Below are 19,152 nucleotides of genomic sequence, written 5' to 3'. Positions count from 1 at the left end.
GAATCCCTGTTTTCAGATTACCTTTCCAGCTGATCAACTCGTATACTCGCTGTTCAACTGATGTCAAACTATTTCTCCTCACTACTTGTTTTCTGAATAAATTCACCAACATGTCATTCCACCTATGAAGGGGGGGGACATAATAAAACACACACATGCAATGATATTTAGATTTATTGAAAAAGGGATTTCCTTTTTTACAAAGTTGACAAAAAATGCCCACGGTCACTTTCAATTATTGATATTCATTGTCTGAAGAACTGGAATTCGTCAGTGAAAATTAATTAATGGCAAGAAAATAAAATCTTCAGTGAAGGCTAAATTAATAGTAATGCACATGCATACGAGATGGTAAGATACTATTTTTAAATTCATATGAGACAGTATCCGTAGAGGATATTTGAATTGATAAAAGGCAATTACTCTGTACACGTGTCCCCATTATGTTTACAACAGACAAGTACCAAGTCCTGCTAAAGCCTAAAAACAGGCGTCATTGAGGGCTTGTTCTATAAATATCATATTCTCCGTTTCTTTTTCTTGTCCTTTTTGGATTTCTTTTCTACCAGTTCCTCCTCCTCGTCTTTTGCTCCATCATCCAGCTCCACTCTGTGTTTCTTCTTTTTTTTGAGAGCAACCTCAGGTTCTACAGTTTGATCCTCAGGCGGCCCGTGTCCATTGAGGAGCTCGGGTTCCTCATGGCGTTTTTTAAGCTTCTTCCTCTTCTTGGAAGGAGGCAGCTCCTCACAGTCCTGCTCCACCCCAGCGGTGGAGGCACAGTTCTCTTTTGCGGCTCCTTCACTTTCTACTACATTCCTCTTTTTCTTCTTTTGACTAGAAAACTCCTGGGGTGTTTCCTCATTGTCCTCTATTACGATGATCGGAACGGCACTACTGTTCTCGTCTACCGCTTCCAGGTCGTCGGCTGACATTTTGCTCTTCTTCTTCTTTTTCTTCTTCTTCCTTTTGGGCTCTTCCGAGTTGTCGTCGATGATGAGGGTGGGACTGGGTTTGTCAGATGTCTCGTCGGTCTCCGTCGAGGGGTCTGTACTCTGCGCCTGTTCACGACGCTTCTTCAACTGAGCCACTCGTTGTGCAAAATACTCCTCCACATTGAGAGGAGGTTTCACGGTGTCGGCGATGGACTCTGAAGCCAGTTTAAAGGTTGGCCGTTTAGGCTCTTCTGAGTCGTCGTCGTCGTCGCTGAGGACGGGACTGGGTTCATCAGATGGACCGGATGTCTCGTCGGTCTCCATTGAGGGTGCTGCAGCCTGAGCCTCTCCACGACCATTCTTCAACTGAGCCATCCGCTGGGCAAAATACTCCTGCATACTGAGAGTACTTGTCACAGTGTTGGTGATGGACTCTGTATCCAGTTCAAAGGCAGCAGGCGTAAAAGTCTCCTTCGTCTCACCCGGAGAGTCACTGCTGTTGCTCTCCTAGACCAAAAAACACACACGAGAAAGATGGTTAAGATTTAATGCAACATTTTGTGAATCTACACAGAAAACACACACAGACGCACACAATGGTGTGTCCAAGAAGCTTAAGTGATCGTCAATCATCATGCATAGATTAACCAGGCAGATTTTCGTGAAAGAGCCCAAAATAGGACGTGGAGGTAACAATAGGTGTTAAAGGATCATCTTAAAATAAGCATCACTGGACCCAATTGTCACACGTGACATTTATCATCATCTTCTCACAACACAATGTAGCTTCACACACATGCAGCTGTGTGTCCTTGTAGTGCCTAACTGCCATCTCTCTCTTTCACCAAAAACAGGACGTATTTAAAAAATAAACTACAAGTGTTGACAGTGTAGTTTTCTTCATTTTTTTTGGTCACATTGCAACACTACAGAACTGCTCCAACATCAAATAACATGCATACCACTGAAGGCAATAATTTCACGCCGTTTAAAAATATTTGCACATATATTCCCTTAATTATACTGTATACATTGAAATGTATTTAATACACTGCAAGTTAAGTGTGAATCAAAGCTGTGACTAAAGGCTACTCTTTAATAATCAGATACTTTGACGTGTTTATATCGGGCTCCTTTTCACCACAAATGGCGAATTGAATTAGAACATCAACACCAACAACAGATTATACGTTAAACCTCTGTATATGACATCATAACTGTGCAGATTGATTCTTTGGAGATTTGAGGACTTTTTGTGTGCCTACTTTATTTGTGAGTGTCTGCCAGTGGAAGCTGCTCAGAGCAACAAAAAAGCTCCTCCTGGTTGCAGTGAGGCAGTTAGAAGGTGAACCCTTTGCCAAAAAACACTGACAGTAGTTGTTAAAAAAAGGAGGAAAAAGCAAGCGCTCATTCATTCGTTTTAGTTAAACTGCCTCCGATCTGAGTCAGTCTGGTCACGGGCTCGATGTCCAGCCTTTGGGCCACGTTATTAAAGCGGGGAACACTTTTCAGCCGAGCGGTACAACAGTCTAGATTTGAACTCTACAGCAGGAACAATTTGTCACTTCGCCCCTGCGGCCCATTTGTCTTCATTTTCCTAATGGCCTACTCAATGCATAATGATTTGTCCGGAAGAATACAGGAGCTCCTCCTGAGAGCCGCGCTAAACAATGCTGCTGCTCTGTGTATTGCCTCGGAGATGGTGAGGCGGACGGGCATTTTTCAAACCCTACAGATTATAGAGATGAACTGAAAACACTGCGTTATGTCGAGTCACCTCATGGATGGGCCCCGTCAGCTTTTCCATTCAGATTACACTACTTTGAGCCCCAACACTGATGGAGATGGACAACATAACTGATGGGTTGATGAAACAATGTGGATGTAGATCGGAACAGGTCTTGTGGGACCTAAATAGAGTGAACTTCGGAGTGACGTTGATACTTCTGCACGGCTTCCTCGTAAACTGCAAATATGTTAGTTGTTTTTAAAGGATTACCAAACGTGACAAACCAACCACCCGGGACTTCAGTAGAACCGCACAAGCTATTTGTCTTAACTCACTGGAAGGCTCTTCATATTGAAAAAAATCCCATGAGGGGAACAACCGTCGTTTTTGTGGCGTAATGTATATTGATCAATATTGAAATAAATGATTTCTCTGCAAATATACATCTCATTCAATACGTATTTATGGCTATATACTATGCATGTACCATCAAGATTTGACAAAGTATACCACACTTGAGTTATCTCTTGAGTTACTGCATATTCTGTGTACTGTATTCCATCCTCACGTACTGATTCAGAAACCTCAAAGTCATGAACATGATTAAGGCTAAATTACAGAATAGGTGTTCAAAGTTGTCGGCACACCTCAGACCTCGACTAGAAAAAAAAAAAAAACTTCTAACAAGGGGGAGTGGGGGTGAGGCCCTTCAGGTGAGGTGCCATTACACAAAACTTTCCAACTTCCTGGGAAAAAAAAAAAAAAAAATCTATACTCCCCGTTACTGCACAATGGCATCCTCTCTGCTTGGGAGAGACGAGATGTGGCTTAGAGCTGACAGCGCCAAACAACATGTAACTGGGATTAGGGAAGATGGCTGGGGGCCACTTTAGAACTGCCTGTGAAATTACTCTCGAGAGGGAGCGGGTGAACGAGCGAGGGGGAGAAAAGAGAGTGAGGAGAGCGACTGAGAGAAACTCCTTCATCAGGCCAAGTAGCAGGAACTTGGTCCTATGTCCTCCCTGCCTGGGGATCTCCATTAGACCCTGATCCAGCAGGACAAACACACCAACAGTAGGGATAAAAACCAGAGACAGTCAGCATTACTGGCAGCCCTGGAGACTTTCGTTGGCGGGTGCTCAGGGCATCATGTTACTAAGAAACAACTCGGCAGTAATGTTTGAGGTCTTCTTTCGTTATTTCCAGGTAGGTGTTGTTTTCTCTAGGCTCTTATGGTCATTCAACATTTCTGTGCAAGTGTAGCAGGCGAAACTCTGACCAGAAGACATCTTTCCTGAGAAAAGCTCCACGACAAAAGTACAGCAGTACAACTCAAGTCGCAAAAGGCTATTTTATGATTTTTAAATACGCAGTTTTCTCTGCTCTGAAACGTTGGGGACAAATCCACTGAAGGCTTTGAAATCCCGACCAATCGATGGTGAGGGTCGACTGCATACGGGCACCAGAGACATCTGTCGGCTCATCCGGCTAACTTTCTTAATATGCCAACTTAACTATTATTAAATAGAGCAGCTTTTCTAGACTTTCCAAATGTTATCAGACTGAATTGATAACATTCTGATTTTTATCAGATTTGGCAAATGTTGTGGCCGCAGTAGCGACGCAGTAGGCCAAAGCGGAGCCTGTGAAGTAACACAACACGCTCAAAGAGAAGGGCGGAGATCAGACAAATTAATCTGCTGTGCAAAAACATGAAATTAGAAACAAATCAAAGGCTTTACTTGACCAATTTGTACTCCTTGAACTGATGCACAACAGAATGTACTCAAATGCATTGTGGAGTAAAACCTTTTCACGTCCCAAGGTATTAACTCCATTGTGGTCTAAATGTGTTTCTTGACATGAAAAAAAAGTAACAAGTTGTTTTACTATTTTAAATCTGAGACACGTTTTAAGTGGCTCCTCCTCCTCCTCCTCCTCCTCCTCCTCCTCCTCCTCCTCCTCCTCCTCCTCCTCCTCCTCCTCCTCCTCCTCCTCCTCCTCCGAACCCCAGGAAAAGGATGCGCTCAGTGCACTGTGTGCAGTTCTGAGATAAGGCTCCTTCGGCAGAGGAGCGGTCTGGCTGGCTATCGGGCCCTTCCTGCTCCACTCTCTCCCCTGGCGGGGGCTGGGCAGGGAACACAGGGAGGGCCCGCAGAGGGTCCCAGAGAAAAGGAGAGGGTGGGAAGACATTCACCGGGCCGCCTCCTTCAAGACACTCCAGTCCCATCTCTCCCTGCTAATGTAGCCGACGGAAAGCCAATGGCAAGCCGTGTGCCAAGGTACGAAATTACGGAGGCCAACATATTCAGGAGGAGAGTCAATCAAGCCAGCAGAGGGGCGGTAGAAAATGTTCACGAGAGTGCATGTGAAACTTTTTTTGAGTCACTGAGATCAGCAGAGAATTTTACTTGACTTCTCACTTGATCTGAAACCTTTACGTAGCAAGTCACGCTATTTGATGTCTACCTTTTTCTAAAGAGAGAATATATTCTCAAACTAATAATTTGAGGGTATGATCACAGGGTATGATCCCTGAAATATAGCTTACTAACGCCGTCGTTCAGGGTGGATTTAATTAACTGAATCTGCTGTTAATTTGTTTGTAACTCCACAAACAGCTGGAGTCACAATGGGTCATAACAAAAGATTGGAGTGTAAATGTTGAATGTTTTAATTTGCCCTACTAAAGACTAACAAGTGGGTGCCATATGGCTCCACATAAAAACATTGCTGGTTACAGCTTCTCAAAGGGTTCATTCTGGTCTCAGTTACAAATGACATTATCCATTTTTCTATAGTTTAAGGATTGGATGAAATAACTTCAAAATCCAACTCATGGCAAGCATTTGACATGACGTAATGGTGAGATGCAGCCATAATTCCAGGCCTTGCCAATTGAATCACCTCCAATGGTTTTTATGAACAGAGGTTTGGTCACATTGTGCGGCAAAGCACAACATTTTGGCTGCACAGTAAAACTAGTGAATACGGTAAACTGGGGAATGTAAGTACATGTTTATGCATTACCCAACTGACATTACCTTTTTTAGTTAGCAATTTAAGGAAAAGGAAGATCATAACTATTTTAATCTAATGTATTATTAAAATAATAAAGACATTATTTGGGGGGGGAAAAAAAGTCATGCAATAGTGTAAAACTAAGGATTTGAATGCAGGGTTGAGAAGTCCATTCGTATTAGATTTACTAAGAGTTCTGAAAAAGCCTTCAAGATAAATATGTCTCACTAATTAGCTTTTCAAAAAGATATTAAGTCCATTTCTGGCTCACATCTTAATTAGCATTTGACAAAGCTGCAGTCGCCTATTTATTTTCTTAAGAAACTGCCCGTTTGCATTACTTGCTGTTTTTTTTTTTCTCTTCTTCAATATTTTCCAGCCAATATTGGTTGGGACTGTAATTGCGTGAGTGTGCCCTCATTGTCCTGCCACAATAATAAATTTGGCGATACTGAAGGTCTATGGATCAGACCCTGATTAGCCAGCTGTCTCTCCCTGATGAGCACACGAGTCCAGCGGCCCATCCTTCATGGGCCTGATGTGGGCGGACAGAAAAACAGGTGGATGCCTTATTCTTCGGTAAATAAGCTAACCCTTTGGTTGACGTCAATATTTTCAGAAATAATCTCACTGACCCCAGTGTGATGCAAATATTTTACATATACTATATTTCACACAAAACAACAAAAGTTAAAAAAGTAGAAAATGATGTGGCGTAAGTACATTAAACGCCACACATGGAAGCTTCCCCAAAGCTGTACTTTTGCTAAAGGCATACTTTGTGTGTGTAGTGAAGACAAAACACACAACAACAACAACAAAAATGGGGTTTTGAAAAATTGCACTTTGTGGCCGGTGCAAGAACGTTTATCATAAGTAACAAATGAAGACAACATTATGCATGCAGCGTGACGGCCCTGTGCTTGTTCAACATTGCAAACGCTTGCCGACAATGCCCCCCTCAGGTGCAGAGGGCACACCCACCACAACCCCGGAGAGGGAAGATACAGTGATTATTTTCCCCAGCTGTGATTTATTAGACTAAAGAGTCAGTGATTAAATGGTAGTCGGTGGCTGTAAACAGCCGAGAGGGCTGGAAATCTTTGGGCGGTTAGCTTCACCAGGCGGTAATTACCCTGGCCCCGTGTATTCTAGCTTAGGCCCGTAACTAAGAGACAGACGCCCTCTTTTTCTTTTTTGTCCTGCGCTAATCTGTAAGTGTCAGCGAGCTGGCATGCCAGGAGGGAGCAGTCCACAGAACTGCCAGGGAGGTAGGTGGTAAATGTGTATATGTGTGTGTCTTTGCAGCAGGGGGTGGAGTAAGAGGGGTAGGGAATGGGAGGGGGGGGGGGGGCTTTGGCGGGTCTTGATATTTTTTTCGGCGGTAGAAGCAAAAGGGCCTGTCAACAACCACCCTCAAGAAAGGGAAAGCTTCTGCTTGAAGCAATTAGATGTTATCTGAGAATGAATTAGAGCTCTTCAGCTTCACAATAAAGCCTTCAACCCTGCATGAGTGCACCGGCCCATTCAAACCGCGCCAACCACAATACGACAACACACGTCTACACCGGCAACCGCTTTCAACAGATGTGTGACGAGGTTGATGGACAACTGAGCCCAAAAGAAACGCTCTGCTTCGTAATAGGATTTATATTTATACTGTCAATTATTAGATGCAGAGGAACTTAAAAATATTAAGTCAATAAAGAATAACCCAGTGAATGTATCCTAAAAATGTTAGTGTTGAGGAATATATGTTCTTATAAGAGCTTGATACAAATGTAAAGAATAAAAACAGGAATGGAAGAAGAAACTGTAAAACACCTGTCCATCTGCTTACTTGTAAAAGGTTAAGATGCAATAATACTCGTCTTAGTCCTAAATGATAATTAAAGATATGTTAATGGTACGATTGTATGCCTCATCTACATTAACCCGCCCAGTTATAATAACCTCGACATGCTTTCAAAACCATTCAACATTACCTCACCTCACTGTTCACGGGCCTAAGCAGGAACCCGTGAAACCCGAGTCGAAGATGAAAAAGACATTTTGCCTCTGCGCTGTCAGCAAAGTTTCGCCGCTCGACTCCGCCCACCAGCTCCCTGGCGCCTTGCCGACACATCTGCCAAACGCTCGAGCCCCCAAACCGTGCTGCCCCTGCCCCATATTCCTTAAGACGGCGGTATCGGGGGAGCCCCCCGCTGACGTGCGATCCTTCATGCGGACGACGCGTAGGAAGGAAACACTTGCAACAGGTGCCACCCGACGAGGCCCGACTCTCGGCCCTTTGTGCCTGAGCGGGAGTGGGAGTGGGAGAGGCCGCAAAAGGTCATGCTGACCCAAAAGCAGGGCGAGCCATACCGAATGTCTGACTGGAGGATCCAGACGTCAAAACAAGCCTCGTACCAAATTATGCTCAACCATTTTTCTTCCCTGACACTTTTTAAGGAGTACAGAACTAACATACTGGTCGATGTAACAATTTTGAGGTTTGCAAAATTGCCGTATCTATTGAGCGTAAAACGCGATTAGTTATAGACATTTTTATTGGGTTTTTTTTGGAGGCTTATTAGGGAGGTAAGCTGACAATTTTATTTTGCTGATTGCATTACGCAAGAATAAAAACTAACTTTAATTTAGTAAGTTCTAAAATCATGGCATTTTACAGTCGTATATTTTGTGCGAATTTGAAAAAAGAAAGAAAACAATATAACACGATAAAATTAAATTTTATATTTTGTAGAAGCAAATGTAGGTAGAATAATAAAACTATGGCTGGTTTCCACTTTCATCTGAGCCGGCGGCTTTAAAAAATGACTAACTTTTGTTGATATATGAATCGGCGGGGAGTCTATTTATCAGCAGGCCCTCTGCGGTCGCCCGCTTGGGTCCCTCAAGTCACAAGCCGCGTCGCTCCCCTTTGACTGATTAATTAGCCAATCAGAGGACATTTTTCACTGGGCGGCAGAATGGTTTATTTCAGCTAATGCCGGGCTTTCGAGCTGAGGCCCGTTGGAGCCTCGTCGGCTCTTTCGGCCTGCCTGAGTGGTCGGGCAGAGGGGCAAGGGAGATAAATCAAGCCGGGCTGGCCCTCCATGCGGCTCCCCTAACTAAACCCCCTGAGGAGGGCACGGTGGTGGAGAAGGTGGAGGAAAGAGGAGGGCGGGGGGGGGGGGGGACGCAGGACGGCCAGGGGCACTGCGCGTCCGCCGATAAGCACGGGGAGCACAGGGCTGCCAAAGTGCCTTCATTTAGAAGTGGCCGGGGCTTTTTGATATCTCGGCAGAGAGGGCCTGTCGTTTGTCATGCTGTGAGTAATTGTGTTGAGCGGCACAAGAGGAGGCAAGAGATGGTGGGGGCTCGCAAGCGTGGGATGGGTGATGGATAACAGGGAGCCGTGTAGATGGACAGGTGCTCCACCACAACTTGATAACCCTCACTGGTGAGGGAGTGTAAATAATGGTCTTAAGCATACATTTTCAAGTGGCTACACCGTATGGTGGAATGAGGTTGTAGGTGAAATGCTGGTCATCCATTTATCCTGTCGATCAGGAGTTAAAATGTGTATATTACTAAAAGGCATAGTTAGTTGTGGTATGTTTAAAACATGTTGTGTCTCCTATTTACATGCATGAGGGGGTCAGAATATTCTGAACACTAATAAAATGGCCCTTTGCGGCAGAATAGTTGTATTGGATTGCATTAGTTTGTCAAGGTGTACCTAATAAAGTGGACACCGAGTATGTTTAGTATGCTTTAATACTTTGCTGTAATAACGTGTTTTTATCATTGATTAGTGTATTATTCGAACTCGGCAGGATTCCTTTCATCAGATGTCTGAATCATCTATCTCTCAATATATGCTTAAAAAAAATGTGTTATTGAGTAGTTGTACATGGACTTTTTATGTTTTCATATCACACGGCTCGAATACTTCCATTTTCAAATTTTATTTTTCCTCAAGTATCCAAGTGCATCCATGGTTATTTAAAAAATGAGACAATACATTTAAAAAAAACATAAAATATGAAATGTATTAAATGTGAAAGTCATCTTTTGAATTTAAAAGGGGGGATTTTAACCCATAAAGCTGAAAGGTAAGGCCGAGAGGTTTACACCAAAACACTTAAAACAAAATAACTCCGGTGAAACGTGATAGGGAATGAAACTTAGTGGCCAACTGTTAAGGATCAATTAATATGAGGGGGTTGGTAATCTGTCCCATGTGCTCATTTGGTCTTTTCAACACATCAAATCCTGCCTTTGATGAACGGGGGGGGGGGGGGGGGTATGTGGGACAGCTGAGTGTGTGTGTGCGCGTCCGTCTGTCTGCATTTCAGGGAGCGTTGTGCGCAGCGATAAGAGGCGAGCAGGAAGCACATCACTGCGGAGGAAGGAAAACCCCAGCAGCGTGGGACTGGTGGAGGGGAGGCTGGAGAGACAGCAGTGGGTGGTGGGCGAAGATTCATGAGCGGGAAGGGGAGAGCAGTTCTGGAGAGGCCGAAGCAGATTTGGTCGGGTCTCCTGGCCTCACCTTGTCAGGATGCAGATATGTGATAATGCGACTGGCGCAAACCCTTGCCAATCCATTTCCCCACTAAATCACTACCCGCCTAACGTTGACCGTCACTACTTCGGAATACTACTCTTTTGGGTCCTGAGCTTATTGCATGTGTGTATAATGCAGAGCGTATTTTGCGGTGTAACAGTAGATTACTGTAAGCGCAGATCAGAGTGCAGCCGAGGGTCACTGGCAGTGTCACGGACACTCGCAGGAGATATTCTGGACAATGCCGAGAGCTTGATTGGTCCATCACCCTCTTTACCTCATCCCAGCAACCTCAGACGTTGCTGGGCTTAAACACAAGGCCTCATGGGATGCCATTGTAATTGTGTTCAGTGTTTTCGATATGGTCAATGGTGTCCCTCCTGGCTGAAAAATAACAACCCATAACCAAACGATTAGGGAGAAAATGGTGGTGTATATTGCTTGCATTTCCAATGTTAATCAGCAAAGGGAGCAGCAGCCATTGTGATGTTATGGCTCGGCACCTGCGCGGGAATAGAAAAGGTTTTTTCTCGTGCAATTTATGGATTTTAAGATGCCAATTTCTTCAAGCCAAATGCTTGAGATAAACAGAGGAAGCCAGCAAGAGGCTTTTCTGTATCTCTGCGTACAAAAGCAACATTTGTCTTTGTCCTGCTGGCTCTGGAAGGAGTCAGCAGAACTTGTGACACAAAAATAAAAACAGTTTTATAAAAGAGTTCTGTGTCTGTTTGTGTCAATTATTGTGTCTTTGTAATAATAATAATTCCAGTTTATTTTCATGCAAAGTCAGAAAGAAGTGCCATCTGTTAGCACTCAAACCATTAAAAAGTATTTACAAATCTTATTGGTGGGACTATTGCAATTTTGTGGCCAGTTATATAACATGATGATTTTATTTGTCAGTTGCATTTACAAATAAATGCAACTGTGCCTTTGGTACACAAGTTCTATTAGCAGATATTTTGTGTTTAATTCCTAATAACTCAAGCAGCTGACTAAAAAGACCATAAAAATGGAACAGACTAAACGCTGAAGTGAATTCACTAACAAGTAAAGTAAGGTTTTGTTTTTAAGAAGCCAAAGGAACTTACTGAGCATTAAATGCAACTTCAAGCTGTGAGCTATGTTTCAAAAAGCACCAGCACAACGCCGCATGGCAAGGTGACGTTTGAAGTGACCAACCACCAATGCCAAAAGCGAAAAGATAACTTTTTTCGCGAGCGTCATCATTTCACATTTCCGCTCGCCTCATCCCAATTTTTGAGTTGCCTTTAATAATGCCCTCTGGCATTAGGGCTACCTGATGTGAGCGCTCCAAGACAGAAGTAGAGAAGAGAGGGATTGCGGAGAGGGGAGTAGGGGGTAAGAGTGCAAATCCCTTAACTGGATTTAGGTGCTCTTGCCGCCATCAATGGCCTGGTGGCGGTGTTAAAGCTGCACGATGTGACATGGCTAATCTAGGGCCCCGGGCTGTTCGGGAGCTGGGCCCCGTCGAAGCACATGACACTGCAGCGATGATTGAGGCATCAGCACCGATGCTCACATGTAATTATCAAGACAAGAGGCAAATAAGCTGGAGCCACCTGACTCCTTCCCTCGTTCATACTCGACATTGACGAGGTTAAGACGGATCACAGGTCTGCAAAAAGAGTGACTTGTACCTTAGACAAATCCTTGTATTAATGGCATATAATATTTCCTTTTACGGATATAATAAAAACAAAATACAGACAAGTTTGCCTGATCATGAACTGACAGTGAAAGCTAGTTCACTTGAACACATTTTGGAAATATATATATATATATATATATATATAATACTTATTTCGGTGGTTTTTATTACTGAAATCATTTAGTTTGTTATTTTTTGTATTTGCCTTTGTTTGGATGCTGATCATATATTTTTTTTAAAACAGTAATAAAAAATCATTTTTTTATGGAAATTAGGAAAATGACTGCCCAAAAGGCAAGTGAAAATGTTGTATCTAATTGTGGATAATCTTATCTTGATGCCTTTTACCTGCTCTGGTTTGGCAGGTTTTCCTCTCTTCCCAAAGATGCAGTTGAGGTCTGTTTCACTACGGGACGACAGATCTTTTCCTGAACAGGACAGAAACAAAAACATAATTAAAAAATTATACAGCAACTTAAAAATCTGTCTAAAAGCAGTTGAATTCTGACTTTTTTATTTTTTATTTTTAAGAAAGGCATAAAGAAAAAACTGCTAATGCACAAAACAAAAACAAAATATTACAAGGCATAAACTGGGTTCGTACATTTTCTCACACACACCCAACAAATAAATAAACGCATCTAAAATGAAGACATCCAAAAGGGCAACCTGTAATGGTTGCAGTTGAAAGGACGAGTATGTTTGTGTGTCTTTACGTGTGTGGTGGGGGTAGTAGACAGTAGGGGGAGGTGATAACTTGAGCAAAGAAAGGGGAGGCTCGCGGGGTTTGCGTCTGCTCCAGGGATAAAACGGCAAAGAAAAATAAACCAACGACAGGGTCTGCCACGCCACGCCTCCGGATTCCCATTTTCAAGGCAGGCCTCAAAGACTCCTGGAGCACACAGTCGCCCGTCTCAAGCCTAGGTCCTGTTCGTACAGCTGCATCCTCTTCCTTCAGTGGGGCTCTGATAACATTTGGTTATTTATTGCTTTTGAACCTCTATCTTCCCTGCTCTTGGCTTTGAAAGTCACTGCACATGCAGGTCTAAGAAGTAAAACCAAGAAAGTATGTAGAAAACTGAAAGAAATAAGACGGGGGCTGGGAGTCTGTTGTGTTTGTCATTTGGTGAACTCAGGTCAAATGTAAAATTATGCCCAATCTGACCCTTCTGCTGTTTGGATGAGGAAGTACCTGTCAAAATGCTCAGGCTTTTAGGTGAAAGTGCAAATAATGTTCTGACAAAAAAAAAAAAAAAGGAGCTGAAATGCTTAAAAAGTGGCTGAATGCCATTACGCAGGAGGAAGCGTGCACGCTTCTGTCGTGCAAAGGAACGTGTTGGTATAGACATGCTGGTTTCCAAGGACACAGTTGAAACAACAACTGTCAGTACGGATAACTAGCCAAACCAGACCAACAGATCACTGGGGCTCTGCAGAATAATTCATAAATGGTCAAATAAGCGTTACCAGTATTGAACATTGATCTGTAGGTAGATGGGATGTTTCTGGAGCACAACCAACACAATACCTGTAGCCCTCTGCTCTCCAGCTCGGTGTTATGCTGGAGTGCATTTGGTCCGTCGCGCTTTCCCAAAAACCTTTTTAGTTTTCGCGCTCATAGCGGCTGAAACGCAAACATTTGTTTGGATTTTTGAAAAAAGCCCCAAGACTGCGATAAAGCCAACCGCATAGAGCAACGGACGGAGAGCTGTAGTTGCATTCTGCATCAACCACCCTCGCTGCCCTGACAGATGATAGATGGAGGTAGCAATTAAAACTGGGTTACTGGTTTATGCTGAGGGTCCCGGACCTAAGCAGCGGAGATTTTGGTGCCTTTCCCCCCACAAACAAAGGCCATCAATCCTCAGCGCTTGGCAGTGAGGGAACCAGCCCGAACAGGATATCGATAAAAAAGCAGGAGAGAGTAAGGAGGAGGCCTGCGCGGCGGCGGAGAGGGAGATGTTGGGGAGGTTCTCAGGTGCTCCTGTCGCCACAACAGCAATGTGTTTACAAACTTCATGGTAAATTAACCAATCAACTAATAAATTAAGACAAGACTAGTATTTAAAGAAGCAATGCAATTCATTCAGTTGCCCGTTATACATTTACATAAGAAGAATTTTGATGACTGGACATGAAATCAGTGTTATTAAATGGTAGATTCCATGCTTGACCTATGCCAGATTTGCTTTTTGCCAGCTTCTCATGTAACAAGCTGAGCAACATTAAATCTATTACCAAGCATTCACTTGGCAACAGCTTCACAGGGAGGGGAAACCGCATCGGAGCAGTCGGTGGAGGAATGCTAACAGGCGTGGCTGGTTTTATGTTGCCAGGTAACTTTTTTTGGTTTCCTATGCTGATCCAGAGTTGAACACAATGCCAACAGAAGGCTATGAATGGAAAATGCTTTTTTAAAAAAAAAAAACAATTAATAAAATACTTCAGGTAGCAGTCCAATACAACTGAGAAGACCATTAATATTTCTCAACGTGAAGACATCCTTTTTAAACAGTTTCACGGTCAAACTGTACTGACAGTTCATGCCCGTCAGACCACTTATAGCAGGCGTAACGCTGCCAATCAAGTTATGAATCGTTTATGGACAAACAAGTAATGCCTGCGTCCGTTTCGTTGCATGACAACAGCTGCCGCCTCTTTTTTTCCGTGGAAACACGTTAAAGTGGTGTCATGTTGCTATTGCCGTGACTAATGCCTCCAGAGCAACAAACTTACTCAAGATTAAATTCCAGTGAAAACATTTCCACCTGCATTACCCTAAACTGCCTTCTGTTCTGCTCTCTGAAAGTCTGAGAAAATAAAGATATGAAGAGAGTGGATCTCAAATGTCTTAATGCAACAAGTGTTCGGTGCTACCTGCTCTTTGGTTTCCGCCGTCATTTATAAACAAATACAAATAAATTAGAATCCGAGGGATCAGACCTACTTAGTTGACAACAGGCAGCACAAGTGAATCCTAAAGCAAAGAGGCCCAAGTTCACAGTCAACACAAATGTTCTGTCATAAACAACAAACAAGTTGTGGCTGTCAAAATGTCAGAAGCACTTGAGGGTTTGTTTTCCAAGGTTTTTAATGGGGTCAATGAGGCTGTGTCGGTTGACGGGAGGTGGATAGAGATGCAAGGATACAGATGTCTAAATAGAAGTGGAGCAATTCAATAAGCTTAGTTTGGGGGTATAAAATGTTGTCAAAGATATGCCCTTTTTTTTTTAACGAAAAAGGATTTTAGTGCACTATGCAAATAGCATCATATTCCCTCTTTATGAAAAACTTTAAAACATCATAGTTGCTCACAAATCCTAATTTCCAATGCAAATATAAACATTTCATTGAAATGTTATTTTAAAAAAAACGTAAGTGATTCAGAATTAAAGCTGGATGCAGACTCGGAATACGGGACACCATCAAAGGCGCCTCAGAAAAGTCTCACATTGAGCACAAATTACCTGTTAGAATGACTTGTATGACTTTGATAAGGTAAGTATAGAGAGCGAGGGCAGGAAAAAGAGCCTCAGGAGGAAAATTATAAAACCATTAATATCTGTGCTTTGTGTCTTAAGTGCGTATGGTGGATCCAATCCACCGGGGACAAAGTCTTTTTTTGGCCCCTGCCAAATTAAGATCACAAAAACAGGGTGAGAGGGTCTGGGGAAGAGACGGAGGCCACATTTTATCTGGCAGGGTCATCTAATGGGTCACACAGTCTCTGGGAGGTGTTGTCTTTGGGGGGCCAGTAAATGGACATGCCAGATGACCCAAACAGGAAACAGGAAGTTGCTATTGAATGACGTAAAATATAAAAGGCTCTTCCAGGTGAGGCAAAAGTTGAGATTTTGTTTTCCCATGAATGCTGACCCGATGAGGTACATTTGAACCCAATAACAAAAACGCTTATAGAATAATTACTTGAACACATGTTATTTGATGACCTTGCACTACTAGTCTGCTAAAGGACTTGTAGAATTACTACAAAAACAATTAATTCCATTAATATTAGCTTGGTATTGCAAGTTCAACATCAAACACCATGACTAATGAATACCTTGCCAATCTTATTAAGAAAGTGTGCTTGTAATCAGTCAACTATGCTCCATGCTTTAGCAAGGCAACTCTGCAGTAAACTATGAGTTAGTGGTTATTCATTTCGGTCTCCAGTGGTCCTGAACACCAAATTCCTCCTCGTGCCTATCAGTGCACTGGCCTTGACCAGCACATTTTGGCTTCCTGACTTGTAAAGGAGTAATGAAAGTAGAAGGAAGAGTTATTAATAACCTCCCCTAGCACTGACCGGGCCAAGTGACCCAGCACAGCCTGACAGTGCTCTGATCAGCAACTGTGGTCTGAGCCAAGTGCACATGGCTCAACAAACGGCTCAGGAGGCTGTCTGTCTGGCTGTCTGGCTGGATTAGAAGTAGATGCTTACAATTTAGCAGTTGCTTAAAAAAAAAAAAAAGTGCCACACTTAAACCAGTACATGGTTGCCCTGAAACCATTTACTAACAAAAATACAGATACATTTCCAGGGCAGAAATTTGACGATGCCATGAACAGTGGATCCACTCTTGTTACACGATACTGAAGCAGGTTCTCAGGTAGCCGTTGTAATGGCTGTTGAGATTTGTATCCCTCTGAGCTCTGTCCGATGCCAAAAGATAAACTCACCTTTAGCAAACTTCATGTAATGGACCCTCTTTTTTGAGCTCTTGGACTTCTCTTCCAAGCTGAAGGCTTTGGCTTCCTCTGGTGGTGGAGCTTCTATAGATAATGAAACAAATACAAGAATAATATAGTCACATGTAGTTAAAATGTTAAGATGAGCATTCAGCATCATCGCATTTCTTTACCACATCATAAATAGTGCTTTGTCTCCCAGTGACAATGAAGATGTGCATTGTATGACAGTGACTATCCACCCATTTTCTCTTCTAAATGTTGCAGTGCAGCACCCTCTACTGTCCAATAGCTGGACCACACACACAGAAATAGCTGCACTTGGCCTAGACATGTTTGAAATAGAGCCAACGTGCGAAGGTAAGACAAAGTAGATACATCATGTGTCAACTCAAGATAATGCAGTTCCAGTGCGAGTAATATGTGACACATTAAGCGTATGACCTTTTTCTAGATTATTACCCACAAATTACAGAGAAAAATAAAGCTTATCTGGTGAAAGATATTGTAATTGCATACAATATCTTTGGCCACATCTTTGGCCAGATATGACTAACAATAGTAACATCAATTAGAGATGCACTGATAGACAGATAAATACCGAGGCTTTGGGTATCGGCCAATGAAGAGCACCGCTGCGATAACATTGTTTAATTAACAAGAATTTGTTTATGTGTAAAGCAACATGATGGTTAACTTAAATATTGCTTTCTTAACTTAAACAAAATGTGAACTATGATGTGGCATGAGGCCTTTGGACCTTGTTTTTGTGTAAAAACTAAGATCAACCAACACATTTTCTTTAATGTAACAGGTATAATTTGTTCACAAAGAACAAGTGACACTTTTGTTTGTAATATCCTATGAAGCTGACCACCACAAATAAATTCTCAACTTGTTTGATAGCAGTGATGCACATTTTCCATAATAAATCTGCCATTCGTACATACCAGCGCTGCTGTTTTGTCCGTGGCAGTTGTTTAGTTGAGCAAGAAGCTCGTTGAAATCATCTTGGTGTGCGATCCAGTTGTCCTGTGAAAACGACAGATTTTAACACATAATTGTTTGACAATAATATGGTTTTACAGTTTTATAGCCACACCACTAATTCTCCCTTTATGAAAATTATCTAAAGCGAAAAAAAAAGTAATATTCAAGTAATATGTCAAAAAGTGTTAAACATGCTCACCTCATAGCTGACACTGTGTCCAATACCAAGTTGGTCGTTTTTAACTTTGACTTTGACATGGTCAACCATGCCTTGCTCACTTACGCCCAGGCCCTTAACATGAAAAGAGAAGACATAATACAACTGATCAAACCACTGTCAAATGTCTTAAACAATCACCACTGTTGATCCAACAAGAAAGATCAATCTCACCTTGCCCTTGGACCAACCCATTCTCTCCATCAGCTTCTGGCCAAATTTGGAGTCATCTTTACTCCAGTTGCTGTTCCGTGGGTCAATAGACCACTTCTGTTTCTTCCGGGCTGAAAAGAGAGCAGCACCATCATCGCTACATCACTGCCATCCAACAAAACATCACATGAACTAGCAGAACGAGCCACACGCACTCAAAGGAGATGCTGACGACAAAAAAAGAAAACATGTCACTGTGTATATGCAGATTCAAGAGATGACAAATAATGCGTTTTTACGCGCTGGATAGTCGGTATCTCTTAACACACAGTTAAGAGATCAGATGTACACATCAGATGTAGCCAGAGCCTTATGCCATTTAAATACATACAGCTCGTATATTTCCAAAATATTTTTAGTATTCTGATCTTATTGAGGCAATTAACAAGGTTTTGGTTAGCGTTTAGCGCATAAGCAAAGCTTTACACTCCAACGTAAGCCCATGCTATGAGAGAACAATCTGTCATCGCTTCCAACACGTTTAACAGAAAGAAGGCACACAGATTAATGAAAACGATTCGACTATAAGGACAACACAGTTAGCTAAACTAAGCAAATGAGAAGTTACGGCAGAAATAGATGCAGAAACACGTGTTGGTTTCCACAGACTGCTGTGGTAATGCTAATGCTAGCGACTCGAATAGTTGGACAAGTACGAAATACGGAATACTTTCGGAACAAAGCCTCTCGACAGTGGGTAGCAGTTGTTTTAAGCGAACGCAAAACACAAACATACATGTTGTTATTTATAAAGAAAAGGGGAAATATCCCTTAAAAGTCTAACAAAAATGTACATACGCTGAGCAAGCATGGACATCTTGGGGTCCTTAAACAGCTTGACGTAAGTCGCGTAGGCTTCCCAGGAAATGCCTGAAGAGAATACCTCACCGGTTGTTTCCTGATAAGATATTTATCGTAAATCATATTCCATGCGGATGAAAGCATTTTAATTAGTCGTTTATTGTAACAATGTATATGTACAATATTGTATATTGTATAATATATTGTATAATGTATAATATATTACTATCACTGCGAGTGGTTATCTTCGCCAACAGAGAGCGCCACTGCCACACAACTACAGAATAAAAACCTGCTACGTGTACTGAGGTCACCTGGGTTCAATGAACCAAA

General features: G+C 42.5%; 1 protein-coding gene across 1 annotated transcript; it reads right to left on the bottom strand.

Moving 5' to 3' along the window:
* Positions 1–193: 193 nt before the first annotated feature.
* On the bottom strand, positions 194–18,840 carry pinx1 (PIN2 (TERF1) interacting telomerase inhibitor 1). Its single transcript, XM_068577121.1, has 7 exons — positions 18,817–18,840; positions 17,980–18,089; positions 17,788–17,880; positions 17,549–17,630; positions 16,590–16,682; positions 12,255–12,334; positions 194–1,439 (listed from the first exon to the last, which is right to left on the bottom strand). The coding sequence occupies exons 1-7, from the start codon at positions 18,833–18,835 to the stop codon at positions 519–521; spliced, it is 1,398 nt and encodes a 465-aa protein (XP_068433222.1). The 5' UTR covers positions 18,836–18,840; the 3' UTR covers positions 194–518.
* Between the last annotated feature and the right edge of the window lie 312 nt (positions 18,841–19,152).

Source organism: Clinocottus analis, unplaced genomic scaffold, assembly GCF_023055335.1.
Source record: "Clinocottus analis isolate CAN_PGR_092001 unplaced genomic scaffold, fCliAna1.0.p SCAF_15, whole genome shotgun sequence".
Classification (NCBI taxonomy): domain Eukaryota; kingdom Metazoa; phylum Chordata; class Actinopteri; order Perciformes; family Cottidae; genus Clinocottus; species Clinocottus analis.
Note: the sequence above shows the minus strand (reverse complement) of the source record. Positions and strands in the feature narration are given on the sequence as shown.